Here is a 26,696-nt window from a genome sequence, read left to right as displayed (position 1 = left end):
CCAAACTGTGGAAGGCAGAAACTTTGCCTGGAATCGAGGCTTGGATTTTAATATGGGGCTGGATATCCCAATAATCTAAAAGAAACAGTTAGTTATAGATTCCTTGTCTTCGAATTACCCCCAGGCGTCAGACTGGATCCGGAAAGTTTTTTGTCAGCAGTACCCCTACACGTCGAAAGGTGGCATTGGCCTGCTCTGCGTTCATCGTCAAAGGGGTGACGTTGCGACAGCTACTTAGATGCTGCCCTTGTGCACTGACGTCAGCTCTTTCTTTTTCCGCGCCAGCAAGCGCAGATCCGGAGTGATCAGTACTTCCAGTCACTTTTTGACTGACTTTTTCTTGACTTTTGTCGACTTAGTTTTTTGAGTCCATCGACACCTGGTCACGAGGGATGCCCGGTTTCAAGGCCTGCGGTTCCTGTAACCAACTGATGTCGGTGATGGATCCACACCGCATGAGCCTCAACTGCCTGGAGCTGGACCATGACCCCAAGTCGTGCTCCAACTGCTGAACCATGACCCGAAGTCTTTGCGGGACCAGTTCCAAAAGCTACTCGAAGCCCGGCAGTCGGCTCTGCTGCGCTCGAAGTCCTGGTCGCGTGGGAGGTCGACGGACCGATCGTGGAGCCATCATCACTCCTCTTCTAAGTCTTCGCACTTGGTGTCCGGTAAGTCCAAGCATAAGAAGTCGAAGAAGCATCGTTGCTCTTCGACTTCCCCTCGTCTGTCGTCCGACACGACGAAGGGTGCGGTTGGTGCCACTCCTGCGGCTCCGCGTGCGGAGCCTACAGGGTCGACTCCATTATTCTCACTCTGTGTGGGATACGGTGGTGCAAGTGCTGCCCCAGTGCCCAGGGAAGGCATGGCTTGGCAGTTCGGGCTGGACTGTTCCCATGAGGCACAGGGTCAGACTGATTTGCATATAGCCATGTCTGAACTGGGGTGGCTGAGTGAACTAAAGAATGGTGATGGATTAAACCCAGATCTTTTGACTGGGTGTGAGTGTTTGATTGGTTCAGATGCTCCGTCCATCACCACCCCCTTTTGTACCGCTTTGGCCGTCATAAGTGTGGCAGGGTATGCTCAGACGTGAGTCCCTTGCTCACTTTGCCACTGGATTCAAGCAAGCCGGCTGGAATGCCAGAAGCCGGTCCTCGGAAGCTTGTTTCCAGTCCAGGGAAGGCATGGCTTGGCAGTTCGGGCTGGACTGTTCCCATGAGGCACAGGGTCAGACTGATTTGCATATAGCCATGTCTGAACTGGGGTGGCGGAGTGGGCTAAAGAACGGTGATGGATCAAACCCAGATCTTTTGACTGGATGTGAGTGTTTGATTGGTTCAGATGCTCCGTCCATCACCACCCCCTTTTGTACCGTAGTGCCCGGAGGGGTCCTGGGCCGTGCTCTCCCGTGCATTTGCCGAGGGTAGAGACGCAGCGAAGATTACCATCCGCTGTGGACTAAAAACTGCCGACTCGCTGGATAGGATGATTTCAATGTCGGTAACCCTTTGACACTACGCCTGCCGAGGTCGACTGGCTTTTCTGGGGATGTCAAGAACACCCTGATGGACATGCCCTTTGATTGCCGTCGCCTGTTCAGCGACAAAGCAGACAGTGCACTAGAGCGTTTCAAGGACTCTCGTGCTAATGCAAGCCCTTGGGCCTCTCCACCACACACCCTGCACAGTCTGCTTTTCGCCCCTTTCATGGCTATGGAAGGGGTGCGTCACTACGTTCCCTCTAGGGCAGCAGGCCGTCGCAAGCTGTTCAGCCCCAACGCGGACAGGGACTTGGGAACCACCGCCGTGGTTCTGGGATCCAGCAGGCGGGCCAGTGCACCACAGCCCCTTCTGCATCAGCCTCCAAACCCTCCTAGTCTGACCTTTCAGGCCCATCACACGCCAGTGGTGGCAGGATTCACCATCATCTCCCCCACTGGCGTACCATCACGTTGGACAGGTGGGTATTACAGATAGTCCGAAGGGGCTACTCCCTCCCCTTCAAGACTACCCAACCAGCCATGCCATCTCAGTATCATCATATGTCGGGAATCATCTGGCCCTTCTCCAACAGGAAGTTACAGCTCTCTTGGCCAAGGCAGTCATCGAACAAGTTACTGCTCCAGAAGTAGGTCGTGGCTGCTATTCCCACTACTTTCTGGTGCCCAAGAAGGACAAGGGCCTGCGTCCTATCTTGGATCTCAGGAACGTCAACCACTTCCTCCTGAAGGAGAAGTTCAAAATGTTGACCATAGCTCAGGTCCTGTCTGCCTGCGACCCTGGAGATTAGATGGTAGCGTTGGACTTGCATGACGCTTATTTTCACATCCCCGTCCTGCTGCCCATTGGCGTTACCTGAAGTTCACGGTAGGCCACAAGCACTTTAGGTTTACCGTGCCCCACTTTGGCCTTACCAGCACCCCTCGGGTGTTCACGAACGGGATGACGGTGGTCTCCGCTCATCTGAGCAGATCAGGGGGTTCCAGTTTTCCCCTATCTCAACAGCTGGTTGTTGAAGACGGGCTCGCACCAGGCAGTCGTCTCTCACCTCCAGACTACATTCGCTGGGGTTCTTCAACGTGCTGAAGTCCCTCCCAGAGGCTCCTTTTCATCAGAGCGGTTCTGGACACAACGCAGTTTCGGGTCTACGCTCTCCAAGCGAGTCTGGGATATTCGGGCTATGATTCCGATCTGTCAGCCACTATCCGGGTTACTGCAGTGGTGGCTCACGAACCAGGATTGGGTTGGTAGATCCCTTGCCCTTCCTCAACCAGAGTTCACAGTGGTGACCGATGCATCACTTCTGGGATGGTACAAAAGGGAGTGGTGATGGACGGAGCATCTGAACCAATCACCACCCCCTTTTGCATCACTTCTGGGATGGGGCAGCCACATCAGGGAGGCGTAGATCAGAGGCCCCCGGTCTCCAGCAGAGTCCGGGCTCCACATCAACCTTCTGGAGCTTCGGGCAATCCGTCTTGCACTAATGGCATTTCTTCCCTCTGTCCGGGCAAGCGTAGTTCAGGTGTTCACGGACAACACCACCGCCATGTGGTACTGCAACAAACCAGGCAGGGTGGTGTTGTGTACCCTATGTCAAGAGGCTCTCCTCCTCTGGACTAGGCTGGAACATTAGTATATATCTCTGGTGGTTCAACACCTGGCAGGTTCTCTGAACGACAGGGCGGACGAACTCAGCTGCAGGTGCATGATGGATCACGAATGGCGTCTTCACTCGGACGTGGGGCAAGTTCTCTTTCAGCAGTGGGGAGAGCCTTGGTTAGATCTATTCGCCACCGGAGAGAACGCGTAATGTCAGCAATTCTGCGCCTTGCAATTTCCAAGGCGGCACTCGATAGGCAACGCTTTTCGTCGCGAGTGGAGTTGCGGTCTTGTAAATGCCTTTCCACCTATACCACTTCTGCCCAGAGTGCTGAAGAAGATCAAGTGCCACCGGGCCTAAGTCATTCTTGTGGCTCTGGATTGGGTACGAAGAGTCTGGTATCCCGAGCTGCTCCATATGGCCATCAATCCTCCGATCCAACTGCCTCTTCGGGAGGATCTACTGTCGCAGCAGCACGGGACGGTCCTCCACCTTAACCCGTCCAGCCTCCACCTCCTTCCGTTGAGATTGAGCGGCAGCAGTTGACGTCTTTTGACCTGCCTTCTGAAGTGTGCGATGTTATCTTGGCAGCCAGGCGTCCCTCCACTAAGATGGTATACGCCTGCAGATGGAACAAATTTGTGGCATGGTGCACAGCAAAGGCTGTGGATCCCCTTTCCGCCCCTCTTTCTGAGATTCTCTTTTCTTTGGCCCAGCAGGGCTCTGCTCTGGGCACTCTTAAGGGCTACCTCTCGGCCATTTCAGCCTTCTTTAGGCTTCCTGATCAGCCTTCTCTTTTCAAGTCCCCTGTTGTAAATAGATTCCTTAAGGGCATTACTCATTTTTTTCCTCCTGTTCCCTTTGTAATGCCTCAGTGGGACTTGCACTTGGTTCTTACCTATCTTATGTGCGCTCCCTTTGACCTGCTACATAACTATCCTCTCAGACTTCTCACTCTGAAAACTGCCTTTGTTGTGGCCATCACCTCTGCACGCAGGGTGAGTGAGCTACAAGCTCAATCTTCTAAGCCTCCTTTTCTGGCTGTCAACCGGACAAGGTTGTCTTTAGAACTAGGCCTTCCATTCTTCCCAAGGTGGTTACTTCTTTCCACATTGGCCAAACCATCACTTACCCACCTTCTTTCCGCCTCCGCATCCTTCGAAAGAGGAATGTGAATTGAATTGATTCTTGCATAGCGCACTACTCACCGGCAAGGGTCTCAAGGCGCTTGTACGAATACCGCTGTGGAACCCATCCTGGCTTTCCCTGTGAGGTGTCCACTCCCAAGGTGGAGGCCAGGCATCCTTAGCGTTGTGGGGGCCGTTGTGGAGATTAAGCAAGCTATTGCCCAGAGTTGCATAGTGGGACTCCATGATTGGAATAGGCACCGAGGCGAGAATTATCAGGTCCGTGGAATTTTGAGCCCAAGACCCGCCGAGGCGGGGAATTGAACCCTGGTCCCGGGCTAGACCTCTGCATCAGGGTCTAGAGAGGCTCCACCATCTGGATGCAAAACGTGCGCTTTCCTTCTACTTGGATCGCACCAAATAATTCCTGGTGGATGACCAGCTCTTTGTTGGTTACGTGGGTCCTGAGAAAGGTCGGGCTGTGCACAAATGGACCAACTCCATTTGTGTCGTTCTGTGTATCAAAGCCTGCTATTCTTTGGCAAAGGAACCTCCAGTGGGGCTGCGCGCCCATTCCACCAGGGCGACTGCAGCTACTACTGCTTTGGGACGCGGAGTCCCCCTAAATGACATCTGTCAGGCAGCTATATAACAAAATTAAGGAGTATCACCAAAGATGAGGCTGACAGCCAATATTGGTGGAATGAGATATTGGTATGAAAGAAGAAGTCCTTCTTTGTTTCTAAGGAACCCCTCACTCACCGACCTGGTCGGTGACATGCTTCATCATCGGGGCCACCTTGACAGCCGAGTGCCATCAGGGTGTGCTGCGACACCTGGAATACAGTGGAGCGGGTATGTGGGTGATGAATGTAAAAAAAGGGTCAGTGAGTTAAAAATTGTCCTGGTATGACTTATCCAAACATTATTTATTCTAAGACTACTGGACAATATTAAAAACAGTGTATGTTGATACACTAGGTCTTATTAAAGCCTTTATTGTATCTGTGGTATGTGTTAGGTCTACATGTTTCAAACCTAACGGGAGTTGCCGGTTTTTCTTCAGGACCAAAAATGATGTAAAAGGAGTTGGGTGGTCAGGGTACACTAACACCCTGCCATACCTGCAACCCTTTCAGAACCCTAAATAGCAAATTGCTAGGTGGGTAAAAGAAAAGAAAATGCAACCCAAAAGTGGTTACACTCAAAAAATGCAAAAACCTGTGAAGAAAGAGAGGACCGTAAGTCATAAAGGCTGTTTACATGCCTGTAACGTAGTGAAGTGACGTGGTCCGCTCTATCTGTAGCTCACTCCACATTCAATTAATGCGAATTATCCATGGTGCGGTGTATCAGCATAATTTCTTATGGGAACTAATTGTTCCTAGGAAAACACACCTAGCAATTTGCTATTTAGGGTTCTGAAAGGGTTGCAGGTATGGCAGGGTGTTAGTGTACCCTGACCACCCAACTCCTTTTACATCATTTTTGGTCCTGAAGAAAAACCGGCAACTCCCGTTTGGTTTGAAACATGTAGACCTAACACATACCACAGATACACTAGGTCTTATTAAAGCCTTTATTGTATCAACATACACTGTTTTTAATATTGTCCAGTAGTCTTAGAATAAATAATGTTTGGATAAGTCATACCAGGACAATTTTTAACTCACTGACCCTTTTTTTACATTCATCACCCACATACCCGCTCCACTGTATTCCAGGTGTCGCAGCACACCCTGATGGCACTCGGCTGTCAAGGTGGCCCCGATGATGAAGCATGTCACCGACCAGGTCGGTGAGTGAGGGGTTCCTTAGAAACAAAGAAGGACTTCTTCTTTCATACCAATATCTCATTCCACCAATATTGGCTGTCAGCCTCATCTTTGGTGATACTCCTTAATTTTGTTATATAGTTACCTAACCAGGGGAGTGGGAGTACCCTTCCATCCACTTTTGTGGACTAAATCCCTTTGCTCTCTAATCCTTGTTAAGTATATATCTGTCAGGCAGCTACATGGGCATCACTGCACACGCTCACCAAACACTACTGCCTGGACAGTCTATTCCAGAGAGGCGGCTTCTTTGGCTGTTCTGTTCTCCAGGATTTTCTGGTGTGAACTTGGTTCGCAGACCCACCTCCAGGGTTGGTATTGATGGGGTATCTATTCTAAAGTAAGGAATCTATAACTGTTTCTTTCAGATGAACAAGTTACTTACCTCCCGTAACGATATATCTGTAAGAAACATAGGTTAGTTATAGATTCCTTACCGCCCCACCCATCCTCCCCATTCTGCAAACTGATTTCTAGGGTTAAGTAGTTCCTTTCAGGGCCCTAGTTTTGTGCACCAGTGGTCAGTGTCTTGCATGGCTCTGTGCTACTGACTTGGAAAGTAGTGTACAGAACTGACGTCCGCGTGCGAGGGCGGCATCTAAGTAGCTGCTGCAACGTCATCCCGGCGACCACGAAAACGCGGAGCTGACTGATGCCACCTTTCGACATGCAGGGCTACTGCTGACGAATAACTTTCCGGATTCAGTCTGACGCCTGGGGGGGTAATTCTAAGGCAAGGAATCTATAACTAACCTATGTTTCTTAGATATATTGTTACCGAAGATAGTTAACTTGTTCTTTTAAGCATGCCTGTGCTCCCAGAAGCATAAACATTTGGCAAAGATGGGCAGATTATAGAGGCTTGCCACTGGAATCATTAAACAATCCCCATCAACACTCGGACAACATGTTACTACCACATGAACACATATCGACAGATACGGAGCAGACTATTATAAATACTTAATGAGGACATAGGGTGGGATCATGAGAGACTGCGGGGCGCACATATGCGTATCGTTTATATATTAAGTTTACGTTTAAATTGGGTATTTAATATGCTACAGTCGGGTTGGTGGGCACACGCATGACATAAATATCCTTGTTAAATGCTTGTTGACCTGAGATAATGCGCCAGATGCTCCCGGTTTGTACTGTATTAAATGCCAATAAAATACATTGTGGAAAAAAAAGTATCCATCGTTGTTCAATTTTTTAATCGGGTCCACCTTGCTACCTCCTCTTAGCTGCAATAAGACAGAATGGTAAATCATTTCTTTGTATCAATTGAATATTTTATCAGAACTTAAAGTTGATGAAAGTCTCCATATTTTATATTTGAGTTATGTTCACTTATTGGGTTACCCAGTGTCCTGTGAATACAATTCATATAATTAATCTGCTAGATATTCAGTAAAACATGTGTTGATTAAGTTAAATAACTAATTCATTGTATGGGTGAATAAACAAGCACTTTTCTGATTTTACCTTTGAGATAGTTTTAATGATTTATCACTCATTCCAGTATGAGGAACACTCAGCGGAATATTAATCTGACACGGCAGCCGCTACTTTTATAGTTTCTATTATTTACTTATGTTAGTCTTGCATTCAGTATTTCCAAAGTGCCCTAAATGGTCATTAATTTAAATGATTGCGGTCACTGTATCAGTGCTTCATATTGGCAATGTGATTCAGCTGCATGGAATGAACAGCTTTATTCATAATAATATTAAGAGGTGATTACCTGATCACTACTTAGACAGTAAGCAAAGGCCCAGCAAATGAGCTCTACTGTATTTCATTCTGGCTTTGTATTTCTCGTGACTGTAATTAAAGACACGAAAGAATAAGTTATAAAACTTTCTGGAAGTTGATCCCGCAGGTAATGTTGTGCATTCTGAGTTGGTTCTGTACTACTAATGTAAGCAATGCCTCCTCCATAACCTCGTTCTCTCCTCCTCCTCTTTCCAATTCACATAGCTGATCCAATAACTGTTTTCTATACCTTTGAACGTCCAGGCGTCAGACTGGATCCGGAAGATTTTTCGTACTAATACCCCTGCGCGCTAGTAGGTGGCGTCCGTCGACTCCTGTAGTGTCTTGTTCATCGTAGTAGTGACGCCTGTGTCGACAATATAACTGCGACTCTGGCACACTGACATCAGTTCTTTTCTTTCCACGCCAGCAAGCGCAGATCCGTTGGAGAGCTACACCCTGTCACTTTTTGACGGTTACGGACCCCCATTTGGTTTATCTGTGGTGTCTGGAACGCGACCATGACTCCAAGTCATGTTCCGGCTGTCGGGCGTGGCGCCGAAGACTTTGAGGGATCGGCCACTAAAGCTTCTTGCGGCCTGAAGTCCGGCACCACAGAGGTTGCCTCGCCGGTCTCGGCTGAGAGGAAGGTCCGAGCACCGCTCCGGCGATTCGAAGGCCTCGTCGTCGAAGTCGGGTAAGAGGCACCACAAAAAGCACAAGAAGTGGAAGCTTGCTTCGACTTCGCCCTGCCCGTCTCGCACCGTGGCGGAGGAACCTCTGTGCTCAAGACCCCGCTCCACGGAGCGGGTGCCTGGGTTGGCTCTGCATTTCCCTCCCTAGCCGGGGCCGGGAGCGACACCCACCCAAATCAAGGAATTTTATGATGCCATATGCGTCATATTAGGGCAGCCTGACCCTGCCAGACCACCTTCGGGACCCGCAGGCCACGAGAATGGAGGGCCCCCCATGGTTCCTGTGCCGGCGGCACCGACCCCAGATCCACGGCCTCTGAACGGACCCGTTCCCTGGTCCGGACCGATGCTGGTTGCACCGCTACAGCGACCTTCCCCAGCGTTGCGTCCGGCACCTGAGGTTCTCGGTGGCACTGGCGGCTTCTCCCTGATCCTCGCTCCTTATGAAACGGAGCTGGTTGGTCGTCCACCGACGCTGAGACTGGTGCAGACTGAGCCGTATGGCTCCATGCCTTTTTTCTGCCCTATTCTGAAGGGGTAGGAATGGAGGAAGAGGATTGGGAGGGAAACCGGATCCCTTAGAAATTCCGCCTCAGCAAGACCTGGACTGGTATGAGGAATTACGGAGGAGGGAGCAACGTTTGCCATGGTGGTGCGTAGGGCTGCGGAGGTCGCTGAACTACAGCTTCCTACAATGGCGTTCAAGACAAATGTTGTGACAGAGGTCCTGCAGTCTGGGGTTTCTAGCTTGGAACCCCTACTGCCCTGCAATGAGGCCTTGACAGACGTCCTTCTGGGGACTTGGTCTAAACCCAGCACAGGGGCTCCTGTGAATAGGACGATTGCCCACTGCAATGGCCCGCACCGGGGGTCCCACTTTTCCTCACCACCCACCCTACCCCCCAAAGTTTGGTAGTCCAAGCTTCCACGTCCCAGGGCACGTTCCCAACCGCGTCCGGACAGGGAATCCAAGAGGCTGGAGATCTTAAGAGAGGAAAATGTTCTCTTCCACCAGCCTAGCGCTGAATTTGGTTAACATTGCATGCCTCTTGGGCCATTACTCCCATTCTCTAAGGGATACGGTTGCGCAGGTGCTTCCCAGAGTCTTGGAGGAGGTCTGGGCACTACTCTCCCAAGCCCTAACCAATGGTAGAGAGGCAGCGAAGTTCGCAATCCGATGTGGCTTGGGCACACTAGGTAGAGCGATGTCCATGTCAGCGACAGTTTGTGGCCACGCCTGATTGAGAACTTCTGGATTTTCAGGGGATGTCCAAGCCAACCTCATGGACATGCCCTTTGATGGCTGCCGTCTCTTCGAAGACCAGGTGGAAACTGCCCTTGATCGGTTCAAGGACGCCCGGTCCATGGGCCTCTTTACTGCCCCCCGGGCTGCATCCAGCTTTCACTCCTTTCCTGGCTATCGAAGGGGTTTCCTGCTGGGCCATCCCTATTCTGGCCAGAGGGCCCTGCAAGTTCAGCAACCTCTGCGGGGCCATGGATGTGGCTCACCCTGACCCGTGGGTCCGGGAGTCAAAAGTTGAGCCAAGCCACCATCCCCTCCTCCGGAAAACCTTCCTAGTCTGATTCTCAGCCAGTTGATGGTAGAATAAGCCATCACTTCCACCACTAGCAAACCATCACAAGTCAGTGCTGCAAATAGTCTGGAGGGGCTACTCCGTCCCCTTCGAGACTACCCCTCTCTCTATGTCTCCAAGATACGATTGGCTGATGGAGGATCACCTTGCCCTGCTCCACGAGGAAGTCAATGTTCTCTTGGCCAAGGGAGTTGTAGAGAGTTTTCCCGGGCCTGAAGTAGGAAGTGGTTGTTACTCCCGTTACTTCCTGGTCACCAAGATGGACGGAGGCCTTCGTCCTATCCTAGATCTCAGTACTCTCAATTTCTTCCTCAAAAAGGAAAAATTCAAAATACTCACTCGTGCTCCTGTCCTGTCTGCCCTGGACCCAGGAGACTGGATGGTAGTGCTGGACTTGAAGGACAGCTACTTTCATGTCCCCATCCTGCCTACCCATCGTCGCTACCTGTGGTTCATAGTGGGCACGAGCACTTTCAGTTCACGGTGCTTCCCTTCGGCCCCACCAGTGCCCCTTGGGTGTTCACAAAAGTGATGGCGGTTGTCGCAGTTCTTCTGCGGAGATCTGGGGTCCTAGTCTTCCCCTTTCTCGATGACTGGTTGTTGAAGCCGGTTCGCCCACCTCCAGACGATGGCGAACCTCCTGCATTTGCAGAGGGTTCACTATAAACTTGCCGAAGTCACACGTGACTCCCTGTGCCGCTTCTTTTCATTGGGGCGGTTCTAGTCACAGTGCACTTGTGGGCCTATCCTCCCAAACTGCGAGTCCAGGATAGTCAGGCTATGATACTGATGTTTCAGCCTCTATCCTGGTTCTCGGTGAGACTGACTCTGAGGCTGTTGGGCCTCATGGCTTCCTGTATCCTGCTAGTAACCCATACAAGGTGGCACATGCGGGCTCTGCAGTGGGACTTGAAGTTCCAATGGGCACAGCATCGAGGAAATCTCGCCGACCTGGTCCAGATGTCAGAGGGAACTGCAAAAGGTCTGCAGAGGTGGCTGGCAGACGGCGAGTGGTTCAACGGCAGACCCCTCTCCCTTCCCCACCCAGATCTCACAGTACTGATGGACACGTCTCTTCTGGGCTGGGGTGGCCATCTGGGGAAGGTGGAGTTCAGAGGACTCTGCTCTCTGACGGAAGCCCAGCTCCCTATCAACCTGCTGGATCTTCGGGCGATCCGACTGGCACTGAAAGCCTTTTTGCCATCTATAAAGGGAAGGCTAGTTCAAGTGTTAACAGACAACACTACCGCCTTGTGGTACTGCAACAAACAGGAAGGGGTGGTGTTGTGGACCCTTTGTCAAGAGGTCCTGTGTCTTTGGACTTGACTGGAACGTCAGGCATTTCTCTGGCAAGTTCTCTGAACGCCAGGGCTGACAAGCTCAGCCGAAGGTGCCTTGTGGATCAGGAATGGCGTCTCCATCCGGAGGTGGCACAAGGTCTTTCAGCGGTGGGAAGAGCCTTGGTTAGATCTGCTTTTCATTGCAAGTGCAGCTCAGGCCTCCTATACGCCTTTCCGTCCATACCACTTCTGCCCAGATTGCTCAAGAAGATTAGGAGTGACCGGGCACAAGTCATTCTTGTGGCGCTAAACTGGGCATGGAGAGTGTGGTATCCCGAGCTTCTGGACATGAACATCAATCCTCTGGGCATGCTGCCCCTTCAGGAGGATCTTCTGTCGCAGCAGCGGGGGGGGGTCCTCCAGCCGAACCAGTCCACTCTCCGCCTCCTTGCATGGAGATTAAGTGGCAACAGTTGACAGCTTTTGACCTTCCTCCTGAAGCCGGTGAGGTTATCTTGCCAGCCAGGCGTCCCTCTACCAAATCAGTATGCGTCTGCCGATGGAACAAATTTTGTAAATAATGTACAGATCTGAAAGAAACAGGTTAGTATTAGATTCCTTACCTTAGAATATCCCCAGGCGTCAGTCTGGATCCGGAAACTTTTGCGTAGCAGTACCCCTGCGCGTCGGTAGGCGTCGTCTGCAGGCGTCCCCTGCGGCTCCGCGTCCGTCGTCGGCGTCGTGCGCCGTGATGACGTCGCTGGAGTATATAGACGCCGCCTCCGCGCGCTGACGTCAGTTCTTCTTTTTTCCGCGCCAGTTAGCGCAGATCCGAGAAGTGCAGTACTCCGGTCTTTTGACCAAAGTTTTTGAATCTTTAATAATTGTTACGGTGCCGGTAGGATGCCCGGTTTTAAGAACTGTGACGGTTGTGACCGCACCATGTCGGTCACGGATCATCACCGACTCTGCCTCCGGTGTCTGGGCCCCGACCACGCCGTGGACGACTGTGTCGATTGCCGGGCCCTGACGAGTAAAGCTAGGCGGGAGCGGTCCCGCAAGCTACTCGAACTGCGGGTGTCGGACCCACGTCGAGAGCGGTCCCGGTCCGGCCGGAGGTCGAGGGAGCGGTCGAGGGAGCGGTCGCGGAGCCATCACGAGCGCTCCGGAAGTCGTCACCATTCCTCTGGTTCCTCAGGTAGGAGACACAAGAAGTCGGGGCGTCGTCATCGTACCCCCGACTCCCCCCGACGCGCGCGCGATGCAGCCGGGGGTTCGGGTGGCCCCACCCCCGCGGCTCCGCGTGAGTCGCCGGCGCGGCCTGCTCCATACCCTGCGGTCCCTGGGCAAGGCGCGTCGCGTGAGGAGATAGAGGAGTTCCTTATGGCCATGAGGGCACTGTCTCCTCCGACGGGGCCTACGGCGCCTTCGGGCCCTGTGCTCCCGTCCGGGGGTCCTAGCGGTTCGGGTGTTCCTGCCTCGATGCCGTCGGGTGCTCCGGCTCCGCCGACGGCTCCGACCCCGGCGCCGCAGGGACCCTCAGGGTCGACGCCGGCTGGTCTACCGGCCTCTCCGGCGCCGATTCCATCGGGGTTGCCCCCGACGCCGCCCCCGCGCGGCGCCGGTGCTCCGGGGCCGGCTCCGGGCGGCGCCGTCCCCATGACCTCTCCGACTCCGGACGCGGAGTCGGACCGGCGTCGCCCGACGCCGAGTCCGACGCCGATGGGGCCTGTGGACCCCGAGGAGCCGGTCTACATTGTTGACTCCGAATATGGGGAAGATGTAGAATACGGAGAGGTTTGGGAGGGGTCTGAGGACCCTCTGTCACGTGAGTGTCAGTACAATGTGGACTGGACAGGTGATTTGGGTGACGCCAGTGGTCTGGACGACTCTCCTAACCCTGGTTTTGTCTCGCCTCCTACTGTGGCTTCGGAGGCTGGGGCTGCTTATTCAGTGGTGTTGATGAGGGCTGCCAAGGCCTTACACCTTGAGCTCCCCGTCGCGGTCGTGAGGCCTAACATCCTCACTGAGGTCTTCAAACCGCAGTCATGCCCACAGGAGCCTCTGCTGCCATTCAACGAAGCCTTGACAGACGTTCTTTTGGGCACGTAGTCCAGGCCCGCTTCAGGTTCGCCTGTTGATAGTAACGTGGCCAGACGCCACCGTCCGTGTCCGGACGACCCCAAGTTCCTGTCCACCCATCCCACCCCTGAGAGTCTGGTGATCCAGGCCTCGACCTCTCAGACCGCATTCCCGTCGGCCCCGCCCGACCGGGAATCCAAGAGGTACGACCAATATGGAAAGAAGGTCTTCTCGTCCCTGAGTCTGGGACTGCGGTCTTGCAACACCGCATGCCTCTTGGGGCGCTACACCCACTCTCTGTGGGATACGGTCGCGGAGTTGCTGCCAGAATGCCCGCAGGAGGTACGGGCAAAGTTCGGCAAGGCTATGATTGAAGGCCGAGATGCAGCAAGATACTCCATCAGGTGTGGTCTTGATACGACCGACTCGCTGGGCAGAGCGATGTCCACGACGGTGGCGATTCGTCGCCACGCCTGGCTGAGATCCGCCAACTTTTCGGCAGATGTCCAAAATACTTTGATGGACATGCCGTTCGATGGCAGTCGCCTGTTTGGCGACAAGGCGGACCACGCGCTGGAGCGCTTCAAGGACTCCAGGGTCACGGCCAAGTCCTTGGGTCTCTCGACCCAGCGCCAGCAAACTGGTTCGTTTCGCTCCTTTCGTGGCCACGGAAGGGGCGGTCCCACACGTGCTGCCAGCCACGCACCGCAGAACACTTCTCAACGCGGTGGCGGCCGTGGATTCCGCCGTGGAGGCGGTCGGGGTCAACGGCGAGGTCAGACCACACCTCCCCCCGCAGCATCAGCCTCCAAATCCTCCTAGTCCGTGCTTTCAGGCCCATGTGACGCCAGTGGGTGGCAGGGTTCGCCATCACCACTCCCGCTGGCGCTCTATCACATCGGACAGGTGGGTGCTGCAGCTCGTCCGAAGGGGCTACTCCCTCCCCTTCGAGACCTCTCCTCCAGCCATGCCACCGCAGAACCACCGTGTGTCGGGGGACCACTTGACACTTCTGCAGGAGGAAGTTACGGCCCTCTTGGCCAAGGGGGCCATCGAGCGCGTTCCTGGGCCAGAAGTAGGGCGTGGTTGCTATTCCCACTACTTTCTGGTACCCAAGAAGGACAAGGGGGGCCTCCGTCCTATCTTGGATCTACGGAACGTCAACGGCTTCCTCCGGAAGGAGAAGTTCAAAATGTTGACTTTGGCTCAGGTCTTGGCTGCTCTAGACCCACAAGACTGGATGGTGGCGTTGGACTTGCAGGATGCGTATTTTCACATCCCCGTCCTGCCGGCCCACCGGCGTTACCTGCGGTTCACGGTAGGCCACGAGCACTTTCAGTTTATCGTGCTCCCATTCGGCCTTACCAGCGCCCCACGGGTGTTCACAAAAGTGATGGCGGTGGTCGCAGCTCATCTGCGCCGGTTAGGGGTTTCAGTCTTCCCCCTACCTCGACGACTGGTTGTTGAAGGCGGGCTCGCCCCAGACAGTCGTCCACCACCTTCAGATGACGGCAGACCTCCTGCACGAGCTGGGGTTTTCCATCAATGTGCCGAAATCACACCTGTGTCCCTCTCAAAAGCTCCTTTTCATCGGAGCGGTTCTCGACTCGGCGCAGTTTCGGGTTTATCCTCCGGAACGGCGGATCCGGGATATACAGGCTTTGATTCCCATCTTTCAGCCGTTATCCCGGGTTTCGGTCAGGTTGACGCTGCGGCTGCTGGGGCTGATGGCTTCCTGCATCCTTCTGGTGCATCACGCCCGGTGGCGGATGCGGGCTCTGCAGTGGGACCTGAAGTTTCAGTGGGCCCAGCATCAAGGCAACCTATCCGACCATGTCCTGATCTCGGAGGGCACTGCGAGCCAGTTGCAGTGGTGGCTTACGGACCGCGATTGGGTCAGAGGCAGATGCCTCTCCCTTCCCCAACCGGAGCACGTGGTTGTGACGGACGCGTCCCTCCAGGGCTGGGGAGGCCACTTAGGAGAGGCGGAGATCAGAGGTATCTGGTCTCCGGCGGAATCCCGGCTCCACATCAACATGTTGGAGCTGCGGGCGATTCGCCTAGCACTGAAGGCATTCCTCCCCTTTGTCAACGGGAGTGTAGTGCAGGTGTTCACGGACAACACCACCGCCATGTGGTACTGCAACAAGCAGGGCGGAGTGGGGTCGTGGACCCTTTGCCAGGAGGCTCTGCGTCTCTGGCAATGGCTGGAACATCAGGGCGTGACTCTGACGGTTCAACACCTGGCAGGTTCTCTGAACGCCAGGGCGGACGAACTCAGCCGTCGGTGCTCGGTGGATCACGAATGGCGTCTGAACTCGGACGTGGCGAAAGGCCTCTTTCTGCAATGGGGAGAGCCTTGGTTAGATCTATTCGCCACAGAAGAGAACGCGCAATGTCATCAGTTCTGCGCGTTGGAGTTTCCAAGACGGCACTCGCTCGGCGACGCCTTTCGGCGCGAGTGGAGCTGCGATCTGTTGTACGCCTTTTCGCCTATACCACTTCTGCCCAGAGTGCTGAAGATCAGGCGCGACCGGGCCCAAGTTATCCTTGTGGCTCCGGACTGGGCTCGAAGGTACTGGTATCCCGAGCTACTCAGCATGTCAGTCGGTCCCTCGATCCGCCTGCCCCTTCGGGAGGACCTTCTGTCGCAGCAGCAGGGGACGGTCCTCCACCTGAACCTGTCCAGTCTCCACCTCCATGCGTGGAGATTGAGCGGCGACAGTTGAGGCCATTTGACTTGCCTCCTGAGGTTTGTGATGTGATTCTGGCAGCCAGGCGTCCCTCCACAAAGTCGGTATACGCCTGCCGGTGGAACAGATTTGTGGCATGGTGCACAGCAAAGGCTGTGGACCCTCTCTCTGCCCCTCTTTCCGAGGTTCTCCTCTTTCTTCTCTCTCTTGCCCAGCAGGGCTCTGCTCTGGGCACTATCAAGGGCTACCTTTCTGCCCTTTCGGCCTTTCTAAGGCTGCCTGATCAACCTTCTTTGTTCAAGTCCCCTATTGTAACGAGATTCTTGATGGGCATCACGCACATGTATCCACCTGTTCCGTTCGTGATGCCTCAGTGGGACTTGAACCTGGTTCTGACCTTCTTGATGTGCGCTCCCTTTGAGCCACTTCATTCCTGTCCTCTCCGTCTCCTGACTTTAAAGACGGCCTTCCTGGTTGCCATCACCTCTGCCAGGAGAGTGAGTGAGCTCCAGGCTCTTTCTGTCAAACCTCCTTTCATGTCCATTCATCCAGACAAGGTGGTTCTGAGAACTAGACCTTCTTTCCTGCCCAAAGTAGTATCTGCTTTTCACATCGGGCAGTCCATCACCTTACCCTCCTTCTTCCCGCCTCCGCATCCTTCAAAGGATGAAGAGCGGCTCCATCGTCTGGACCCAAAACGTGCGCTTTCATTTTATATGGATCGCACATGCCAGTTCCGGGTGGATGACCAACTGTTTGTTGGCTACGTGGGTGCGTAGAAGGGACGGGCGGTACATAAACGGACCATCTCTCGGTGGGTCGTTCTGTGCATCAAAGCGTGCTACTCTTTGGCTCGGAAGGAGCCTCCTGTTGGGCTGAGGGCTCATTCCACTCGGGCCACGGCGGCTACTACTGCCCTGGGCCGGGGAGTCCCTTTGCAGGACATTTGCCAGGCGGCTACGTGGGCCTCGCTGCACACCTTTGCGAGGCACTACTGCCTGGACAGTCAAGTCCGGAGGGATGGCTTCTTTGGCCGTTCGGTTCTCCAGGACTTTCTGGTGTAGGATTGTATTGGTTCGCAGACCCACCACCGGGGTTGGTATTGCTGGGGTATCTATTCTAAGGTAAGGAATCTAATACTAACCTGTTTCTTTCAGATGAACAAGTTACTTACCTTCGGTAACGATATATCTGTAAGAAACAGTAGTTAGTATTAGATTCCTTACCGCCCCGCCTATCCTCCCCGTTCTGCGAACTGATACCTAGGGTTAAGGACATCCCTTTCAGGGCCCTAGTTTCAAATGGCACCAGTGTTGGTTCTCACATGGCTCTGCGTGTTCTGGCGCGGAAAAGCTATGTACAAAGAACTGACGTCAGCGCACGGAGGCGGCGTCTATATACTCCAGCGACGTCATCACGGCGCACGACGCCGACGACGGACGCGGAGCCGCAGGGGACGCCTGCAGACGACGCCTACCGACGCGCAGGGGTACTGCTACGCAAAAGTTTCCGGATCCAGACTGACGCCTGGGGATATTCTAAGGTAAGGAATCTAATACTAACTACTGTTTCTTACAGATATATCGTTACCGAAGGTAAGTAACTTGTTCATCGGTCTGTTGACCCTCTATCTGCTCCCTTATCGGAAGTCCTCCTCTTCAAACTTTTTTGGGCCTGGCAGGGCTCTGCTCTGGGCACCTTGAAGGGCTACCTTTCGGCCCTTTCTTCTTTTCTTCGGCTGCCTTATCAGCCATCTTTGTTCAAATCTCCAATTGTGCAGAGATCTTTGAAGGGGTTAACCCATTTGTTTCCCCCTTCACCTTTTATCATGCCACAGTGGGACCTTAATTTGTTGCTCACCTTCTTGATGTGTGCACTGTTTGAGCTGCTGCATAACTTCCTTTTGCGGTTGCTCACCATCAAGACAGCTTTTTTGGTGGCAATAACCTCTACCAGGAGAGTCAGTGAGCTACAGGCACTTGCATCAAAGACTCCTTACCCGACAACCTTTCCGGATAAGGCAGTACTCGGGACTAGGGCATCTTTTCTTCCTAAGGTGGTAACATCCTTCCATCTGGGTCAGTCGGTTACCCTGCCCACCTTCTATGCGCCTGCACCCTTCCAAGGAAGAGGAATGTCTTCACCGTCTGGTCCCGAAAAGAGCATTGTTGTTCTACCTTGATCAAACAAAAGAGTTCTGGGTGGATGACCACTCTTTATGTGGGTGCAAAGAGGCCGTGCTGTCCAAAAGAGGACTATATCCAGATGGATTATCCTCTGCATAAACATTTGTTACGCCTTAGCGAAGAAGGAGCCTCCTGAAGGGCTTAGGGCCCATTCTACCAGGGCAAAAGCAGCCACCGTGGCTCCCCACGGTGGTGTTCCCATCTCAGATATATGCCAAGCTGCCACATGGGCATCTCTGCACACGTTCGCCAGAAACTATTATTTGGGCACCCAGGATCCCATTGAGGGCCTCTTTGGTCGCTCTGTTTTATAGGATTTTCTGGCCTGAACCGTTCCACAGTTCTCTCTTCCTGGGTTGGTATTGCTATGAAAAATCTTCTGGATCCAGCCTGACGCCTGGAAGTTCAAAGGTAAGGAATCTGCAGCTAGATCATGTCTCTACCAGATGAGGCGTTACCAAAGGTTTTTAACTTGTCCTTTTTATAGAGTTTTTAGAATTTTGTTTCAATTTATAGCGAGAAACTAGACTCCAAAACAGCTGCAGACTTAACAAATGTCTGGAATTGCATTCGATAGAAGATATGTTCAACAAGCATGAATGGAATGGGTATTTCTGTAACTTCTGGGCAGGGTGGGTGGAGCAGAATCGATGTAAGCTGAACAAAGAGACATTTGAACATACAGGGTTAAGTGGTTGGGATGGGTGATAAAGGGAGGGAGTCATGCCTTGAGTTCTTTCGGAATGATGACTGGAATATGCACCAACCTCAGACGAAAGCGAGGTGGGCATACTACAAATGTTGAGGGCTTGAAAAAGAATGCGGAGCTTGTTTTTTTTTCTTTGTGTGCGTTGTAAATCTCTAGTTTCCTAAGAATTGCGCTGTCACCCTAATTTGTAACCTAATGAGTGCCGGTGCCCAAAGCACTGTGCAAAAGACAGTACCATGCCGAATACCGAGGCTTTTAAAGTGCAGAATAACTCTCCTGCCTCTTTAATCCACACACTCCTGTGACTTTATCACACTCTTGCGTCCTCCCTTGTGATGTTTTATCCATCATCTCTTCCTTCTTCTGTCCGGTTTACCCTATCCCCTCTCTTGCTGTCGGGGAATGTCTGATGAGGAAAAATAAGTGTAGTGGCCTCACCGGCTCCAAAATGAGTGCTGGTGGACTGCACCAGTAACCACTGGCTCAAAAAAAGCATTATATTCACACCCTGAAACAAATGTTTTCAGCTGCATTACTTATTTTCTTGTTGGGAATTTATTTATGGATGTTGCAGCAATATATGAATTTCATACATATTTGCGGGAACATTTATATTTAATACTTACTGCATGGTGAAAGTGGCAATGCTTGGTGGCAGTGTTGAGAATGTATATATACTGCCTGATATTCATGCATGCGACTCGATTTAAGACACACTTCAGGGAGTTGAGGTTTGTGTCCAAGAATCCCAAGGATGTGGTAATGCTCCAGTGTGTGAGAGGATAATAAGGTAGACGTAGTTCTGTTGTCTGGCCGATTGGTTAATGATTAACCATACTTTTATAAACTGGATAGTCTTTTTTGGCAAGCTCTGTGGTCCAAGCACGTTGTTCAAAGTGTCTGCTGTTACATTTTTTTGCTGTGAGGGGCTGGTCAAATCCTGACATTGGGTGGTCTGGTGAGTCTTTGTTTGTCGACGATTCGTATCCTATCTTGGCTGCATGGTGAGTGCCACAGTTCAATTTACTGGGTACTAGTGTCGGTCTTGGAAATGTACCTACTAGCTGGAAAGAATGGATTTTTTGGCAGAATACACCTATCTAGTTTGTTTGGCCTGAACAACTGCATATTTGAGTTTTTCTTTGTTGCGTACTGATGTAGATAATATAAGTAGGGTCCCTTTACATTTAGCTGATCCCCTTCTCTGTTCATGTTCTCTATGGAGCACTTGTGGAAGGCTCTCGGTAGCCCCCTATTCCTCCTCAAGTCTTTTTTTGTCAAACGCAATGCGTCTCTCTTTAAAAGAAGAACATTTCGTATCCTCAACACTTTCTATGGTCTTAGTCAAAGGAGGACAAGTACTTGAAGGGTTTGAGAATCACTCTTTGAGTTTCTTTGCCCCATATGGTTGTCTGCCTCCAGAGTCATTAAATGCATGTTAGTTCAAGGTGAGTTTTGTGAAGGAATTTATGATGGCACTTGGGAAAGTCTGCTCAGCATGCACGAGTAATGAAGCAGGGATCAGAGAAAACCAACCCACTCCTCCAAGAACTATTGCAGTTTCCAGTCTATTATGGTGCATTGGCTGTACAGTATAGACTTCCACCAGCTTGACTCACTTATCCTACTTCAGTAGTCATTTAGGGCTTTCTTTGCCCATGCAAACTGTATGGCTCTGAGACTTGACTTTTCGTGGACCTCTCTACACAGAAAATTGATATTCTCAAATGGATGTCTTTGTTGCTTCCACCAACCACCCGTTATGCATCTTACCATGTCCACTCTGGTAGTAACAGCCATTTACCACGTAAGTACAACTGTTCTCGCTTCCTATGACGTAGCAGCATGCCCATACGCAATACGGTGTCTTTGTGATTTAACTAAAGTGCCTCATACAACGCCTCAGAAGTGGGTTTGCAGTTACCTTTTGTTTTATACAACATGAAAGAACAGAGGAAAGATATTTCTTTGGAATGTGTTTAATACCCGTCGATGCTTTTTCATTCTTCAACATGTGTATCCGACTTTCCTAATTCATTCGTTCTGTTAATTCCAGGCTGCTGGAACAGCAGGGAAAACCGGAAGTTTAGGAAAGAAGCCTGGTAAGTTCATTAATAATGCTATTTGTGTCTTATTACCCATTACATGTGCTCCTCTTAACAAGGTATGTGTCGTTATCAGTATCTTATTCCTTATTGTTATTTCTGCCATAGTGTTGAGGTTGGTACTGGGGAATTTCATCCAGGTTGCTAATTACAAGTTAAATGCAAATTAAGTGCCCTTCTCCTATAGTCACGTTTTCAGTTAACCCGTTTGTCTATCTGAAATCTGGTGCTAAAAAGGATGCGATGTTTAAGAGGTTATGTGGTGGTCTTGTTCCTTTGGAATGACTTGATCACTAATGCTATTTTCAAGGCAAAATGTTACTAACTGAATGTCTAGTTTACAGAGAATAGAGCAGGGTGACCACATTGGAAAGAGACAAATTATGGACAGGGACTGTAAAAATTCATGATAAGAATGTAGGAGGAAAAGGTCAGTTTTACGGACTCATCTTAGTAGGCCACGTAGATTTAAAATAGCCGACCCCAGTACCAATCAAAATAGGTTTATAATGGTTGGTTTGATTAATAAATAGCAGTAGTGATCAAATGTAGGTGGACTTTATAAAGGAAAAACTAGCAGACCTACATACCGAGCAGACTTATACATCCGGGACGGTTCACAATTCTACCTTGGTACCCTGAATGATAGTGCAAGAAGCCAGGTTCTGTTGCTGAACATCGAGTTCCTAGGCAGTGGCACTACTGGTTTAGATTTTCTTTTTGTAGATGAACTTTTTTTTAATATAAATAATTGCTGGCAGACTAAGTTTTTTGTTCCCAAGAGCAAATGAATAGAAATCGCAACAATACTACTTCAACCTGGATCTGAAGTTCCACTTAAACAAATTCGATATTGTGCATATTTCTTGCATCAGTCCAGGTAAATTTATATTAGAAAAAAATCTCAGTTGTTAAATTGCTTCCAGGCATAAAAAGCATAAATTACATCATTTTCTGTCTACTTTGGGAACTTCACGAAGTGTGCTATTTTTGTGCACGGGACAGGTTGTTGCCTGCAACAGTTCGTGAGACTGGAGCAGTTAAACTGTATTCGTTGATTGTGTGATAGAGTTCCAGATAACAGAAAAGGTTAACTTCATTAGCAGCTTTGCAAAATTGCTGAAAGGTTTGGAGAAGTCGAAGAAGCCTATACAGTATTGACCAGAACTACACTAAAGTGTCAACTTGCGCCGTACATCATCTCTACATATGTCCTTGATGCGAATACATGGGAAGTACCATTGAAATTACGCTGCAATGGATGACCAAATAATGTGGCAAGTTGCCTAAATTATGTGGCTATAAAAATCAACGTATGCAGCGTAATACTGCATATTCTTTGGCATTCATTATTTTGTCATTTTACAGACTTTAATAGATCTGGATACAGGTATGACCTCATTAGTAATAGTTTAAAACCTGGATAAAGAAATCCGCAACTAAAAGATGCATAAAGGAGGAGTTGGAAACTTATTTTGTTAAAATTATCAGTTATTGCAGCCGATGATGGACTTGGTGGAGTCTATAATGAGTGTCCTAAATAAATGATTATGTGGAATATGCCACAGCTGCAGAATCACTTAGCTCCAGTGGCCCGGGGCATGGAGAGTGCAGAAACTCCAAAATGTAATTATTTATTAACTAATTCCTTCACTATCTCAATCTCGAATGTAAAGATTTCAGTGGAGGTAGTAAATACACTACAGACCCCAAAGGCTCACCAAAGCAACTAAGAGGGTGAGAAATGAATGTAAAGACCATTGAAGCACAGTGTAACGTGCTGGAGAGAGAGAGAGAGAGAGAGAGAGAGGTCTTTTTTGGACTTTGGACTGGCAAGTATTAAAAACCACTATTTCAAGACAGTACTGGCATATTTCCAGACAAAGCCAATTCAGATATTTACTTAGCAGTCATATTGATACAATTCGAAAACTTTTGTCCTTTTATTGAATCAACATTATTTTTCTCTATAATGAAACATACTTTTAAGCTGATACATGAAAATGGCGACAGCAGGTTTCGATTCCTTGACCTTCAGACTGAGTGTCTTACACTTACCATTAGCCCGCAACCGACGTTCAATTTTTGCCGATGAAAACATTCGCTAATAGTCAGTGTGAATGTGAAGTCGCCTTGGTTTGGGCCAGGTATATTTTTAAAACCAATATTTCGAGAGTGAGTGCCAGAAAATGTTTGCTAATCAATACAATTTCGTTTTTTCCCAATATTACCTCTCTCATTGTCAAACACAGTTTTAGACATGGGTGCAATTTGAACACGATTAGCAGGATTTGAACCTTTGATCTTAAGACCAAGAGTCTTAGACCGTAACCATTAGGCCACAAGCAGCATTCTGTGTTTGCACATTAAAACATTCGATATGAAAGTCAGTAAGCAAGAGAGTAACAGTTTTGTTAATTGGGCGCTGGCAAGAATCAAAAACAAAGACAGCTTGTCAGTTAAAATATTTGCTTATCAATAAAAATTAGTTGATACTTATTCTTATTATTTTTCCATGAACAACATTTTAGACACATCGTTGAAATCTGAAATCGGAACTTCAAGCATACACATAATCATGGAGACCACAGGATTCAAACCTTAACCCTTTATGCTGAGAGCTTTAGACCTTAACTATTAGGCCACAACCAGCATTCTACCTTTGGTACCCTGGCTGAAATCAGCCACCTCACTGGCTGTCAGACATCAAGATCCTCAAATTACGGACAAATGCTGTCCGTTACAGTTAGTAGACATGGATGACAAACATTAATTCGAAATTACAGACGGCTCGTGTAAACAGGCCGCTGTGATCTTGGAATGGCAGAACATGGCTTGCTGCTGCTGGTGGATGATGTAGCCCACCCAGACACTGCCGTTAACCTACACAAATTCTGCAAATCTTTCTAAAGCCAAAATCTGAAGCGATGGGGAGTAGTAGGACATAACTCAGATGAAGCCCAGTGTATTTACATTGGTGCAGCCTTTGATGTTGTGTTGTGGGAAAACTTTTTTTTAGCAAACTCTATCTGGCTCTCTTTGATAGAGCCCAAAGATAAGATGGCACTTACCATTGCTGAAGGAAACGTGCTGTGCTGCACCCAACCGTCGAACCAACGCCCCCCACCGCCACCCTCCGCACCTGGACCACGGTGACCACCGAAGACACAGCCCGCACGATGAACACCATCCACTCCGGATCTCCAACCGACCCCTGCCCCCACCAGGTCTTCAACAAGGCCGACTCCACCATCGCACCCCAACTCCGGAACATCATCAACACCTCCTTCAACACCGCCACCTTCCCGGAGAGCTGGAAGCATGCCGAGCTCAGCGTCCTACTGAAGAAACCAACAGCGGACCCCACTGACCTCAAAAACTTCCGCCCCATCTCGCTCCTCCCTTTTCCTGCTAAAGTCATCGAGAAGATCGTCAACAGACAGCTTGCCGCCTTCCTCGAGACGAACGGATCCCTCGACCCCTCGCAGTCCGGTTTCAGAGCCAACCACAGCACCGAGACCGCCCTCATCGCAGCCACCGACGACATCCGAACCCTGCTCGACAACGGGGAAACAGCGGCACTCATCCTCCTGGACCTCTCTGCAGCGTTCGACACTGTCTGCCACCGCACACTAGTTCAGCGCCTCAGCAACATCGGCATCCAAGAGAAGGCACTGGAGTGGATCATCTCGTTCCTCGCCGGAAGAACACAGAGTCCGCCTCCCCCGTTTCGCTCCGAGGCTGCCGAAGTCCTCTGCGGCGTACCGCAAGGATCATCACTCAGCCCCACCCTCTTCAACGTCTACATGAGACCTCTTGCAGCCATGTTATGTTATGTTATTATAATTTATTGTGCGCGCAGCTACTCCAGCCAAGGAGCGTCCCGGCGCATAGACAAGGAGAAACATAACACAACAGGAAAAGATAAGACATGTTGGGGGCAGCTAAAACAAAAAAGTTTTTATTGCTCTCCGGAAAGTCATATGGTCCTCTAATAGACGGATTTCAACCGGAAGAGAGTTCCAGGTTAATGCAGCTTTTACTCTGAAGGAGCGACCCCCCATGCGGCTGAGTCTAAATCTAGGGACTACAGCAAGGGCCTGGCCTTGAGAGCGGAGGGTGCGAGTGGGGACATAGAGAGAAAGACAGCTGGACAAGATTTCAGGGCCTATACCTCTCAAGATCTTAAAGGTCAAACAGAGGACCTTAAAGAGAATGCGCTTCCTCACTGGAAGCCAATGTAGGGAGCGAAGGACATTCGCCACCGGACAAAATCTGGGCAGGCCGACAATCGCTCTCGCCGCAGCATTTTGAACCCTTTGTAGGCGAGTTAACTCAGCCTGGTTGGCCCCAACCAGAAGAGAGCTAGCGTAATCCAGGCGGGAGATGATAGTTGCCTGGATCACCAGCTGTCTGGTTGGGGCATCAAAAAATTTAAGTACTGGTCTTAAACCTCTCAACAGACCAAAACAACAGGCTGCTGTCTTTTTGGTATGTCCTACAAAAGTAAGGCCCGCATCCAGCCAGACCCCCAGATTTTTCACCTCCGACACCGGGGTCGGAGTGGGTCCCAGCTCGGGAGGGCACCATTGGTCACCCCACAGCTCCACTCCCCTTCCGACAATCATTACCTCCGTTTTAGTGGCATTAAGCTGGAGACAGTTTCCTGTCAGCCAGCTAGCCACCTCCTTCAGTCCAGCCTGAAACCTGGGGGCGTCTTGTTCCGCGTCCCCGCTGAGAGTAACCGCCAGCTGTGTGTCGTCGGCATATGAGACCAGGGTAAGGCCCCACTGCCTGGCGACATCAGCCAGCGGTCTCACATAGAGATTAAACAGCGTGGGGCTCAGCGAGGACCCCTGCGGGACCCCCATGGCCAAAGGCTGGAAGTTGGACTTGAAGGGAGGGATGGAAACACAGAAGGAACGATTGTCGAGGAAGGAGCGGAACCACTGCAACACCTGGCCACCAATGCCAATCTCCTCGAGCCGATGCAGGAGGATGCTATGGGATACCGTGTCAAAGGCGGCGCTGAGATCTAACAATATCAGCGCCGCCGTTTGACCCTCATCCAACCTCGCACGGAGATGTTCCACCATCACAAGAAGAGCGGTCTCCGTGCTGTGTCCAGCACGGAAGCCATTTTGTGAGGGGTCAAGGGCGTTGGTTCGGGTCAGATGTTCTGACAGGGCCAAATTAACATGGGCCTCTGTAATCTTTGCCGGCCAGGGTAGCAACGAGATGGGGCGATAACATTCGGGCTTAGATGGGTCCAAGGAAGGTTTTTTAATAATTGGGGACACCACTGCCTGCTTCCACTTAGTTGGAACTACACCCGTCTCAAGGGAGAGGTTGACAAGGGCACGCACAACAGTGCGCCCCATAAAGGTCTGATCACGAAAGAGATCAGATCTTACTGGATCAGATGGAGAACCAGATTTAACTTGCAGCGCAAGTTTGTCAAATCCATCCACAGTGAGCGGGGGGAATGAGAGCAGGGTGATTTGATGAGGTGTCCCATCGGAACTTCCC

General features: G+C 50.8%; 1 protein-coding gene across 10 annotated transcripts in view; it reads left to right on the top strand.

Moving 5' to 3' along the window:
• Positions 1-26,696, top strand: part of ITSN1 (intersectin 1) — a 1,522,922-nt gene that overhangs the window by 988,418 nt on the left and 507,808 nt on the right. For all 10 annotated transcript variants that reach the window (XM_078656938.1, XM_078656936.1, XM_078656937.1 and 7 more), the window contains one exon: positions 21,119-21,164. In XM_078656938.1, coding sequence (XP_078513064.1) covers positions 21,119-21,164 — 46 coding nt within the window. The remainder of the gene's footprint in view (positions 1-21,118; positions 21,165-26,696) is intronic.

Source organism: Lissotriton helveticus, chromosome 8 (assembly GCF_964261635.1).
Source record: "Lissotriton helveticus chromosome 8, aLisHel1.1, whole genome shotgun sequence".
Taxonomy (NCBI): Eukaryota; Metazoa; Chordata; class Amphibia; order Caudata; family Salamandridae; genus Lissotriton; species Lissotriton helveticus.
Note: the sequence above shows the minus strand (reverse complement) of the source record. Positions and strands in the feature narration are given on the sequence as shown.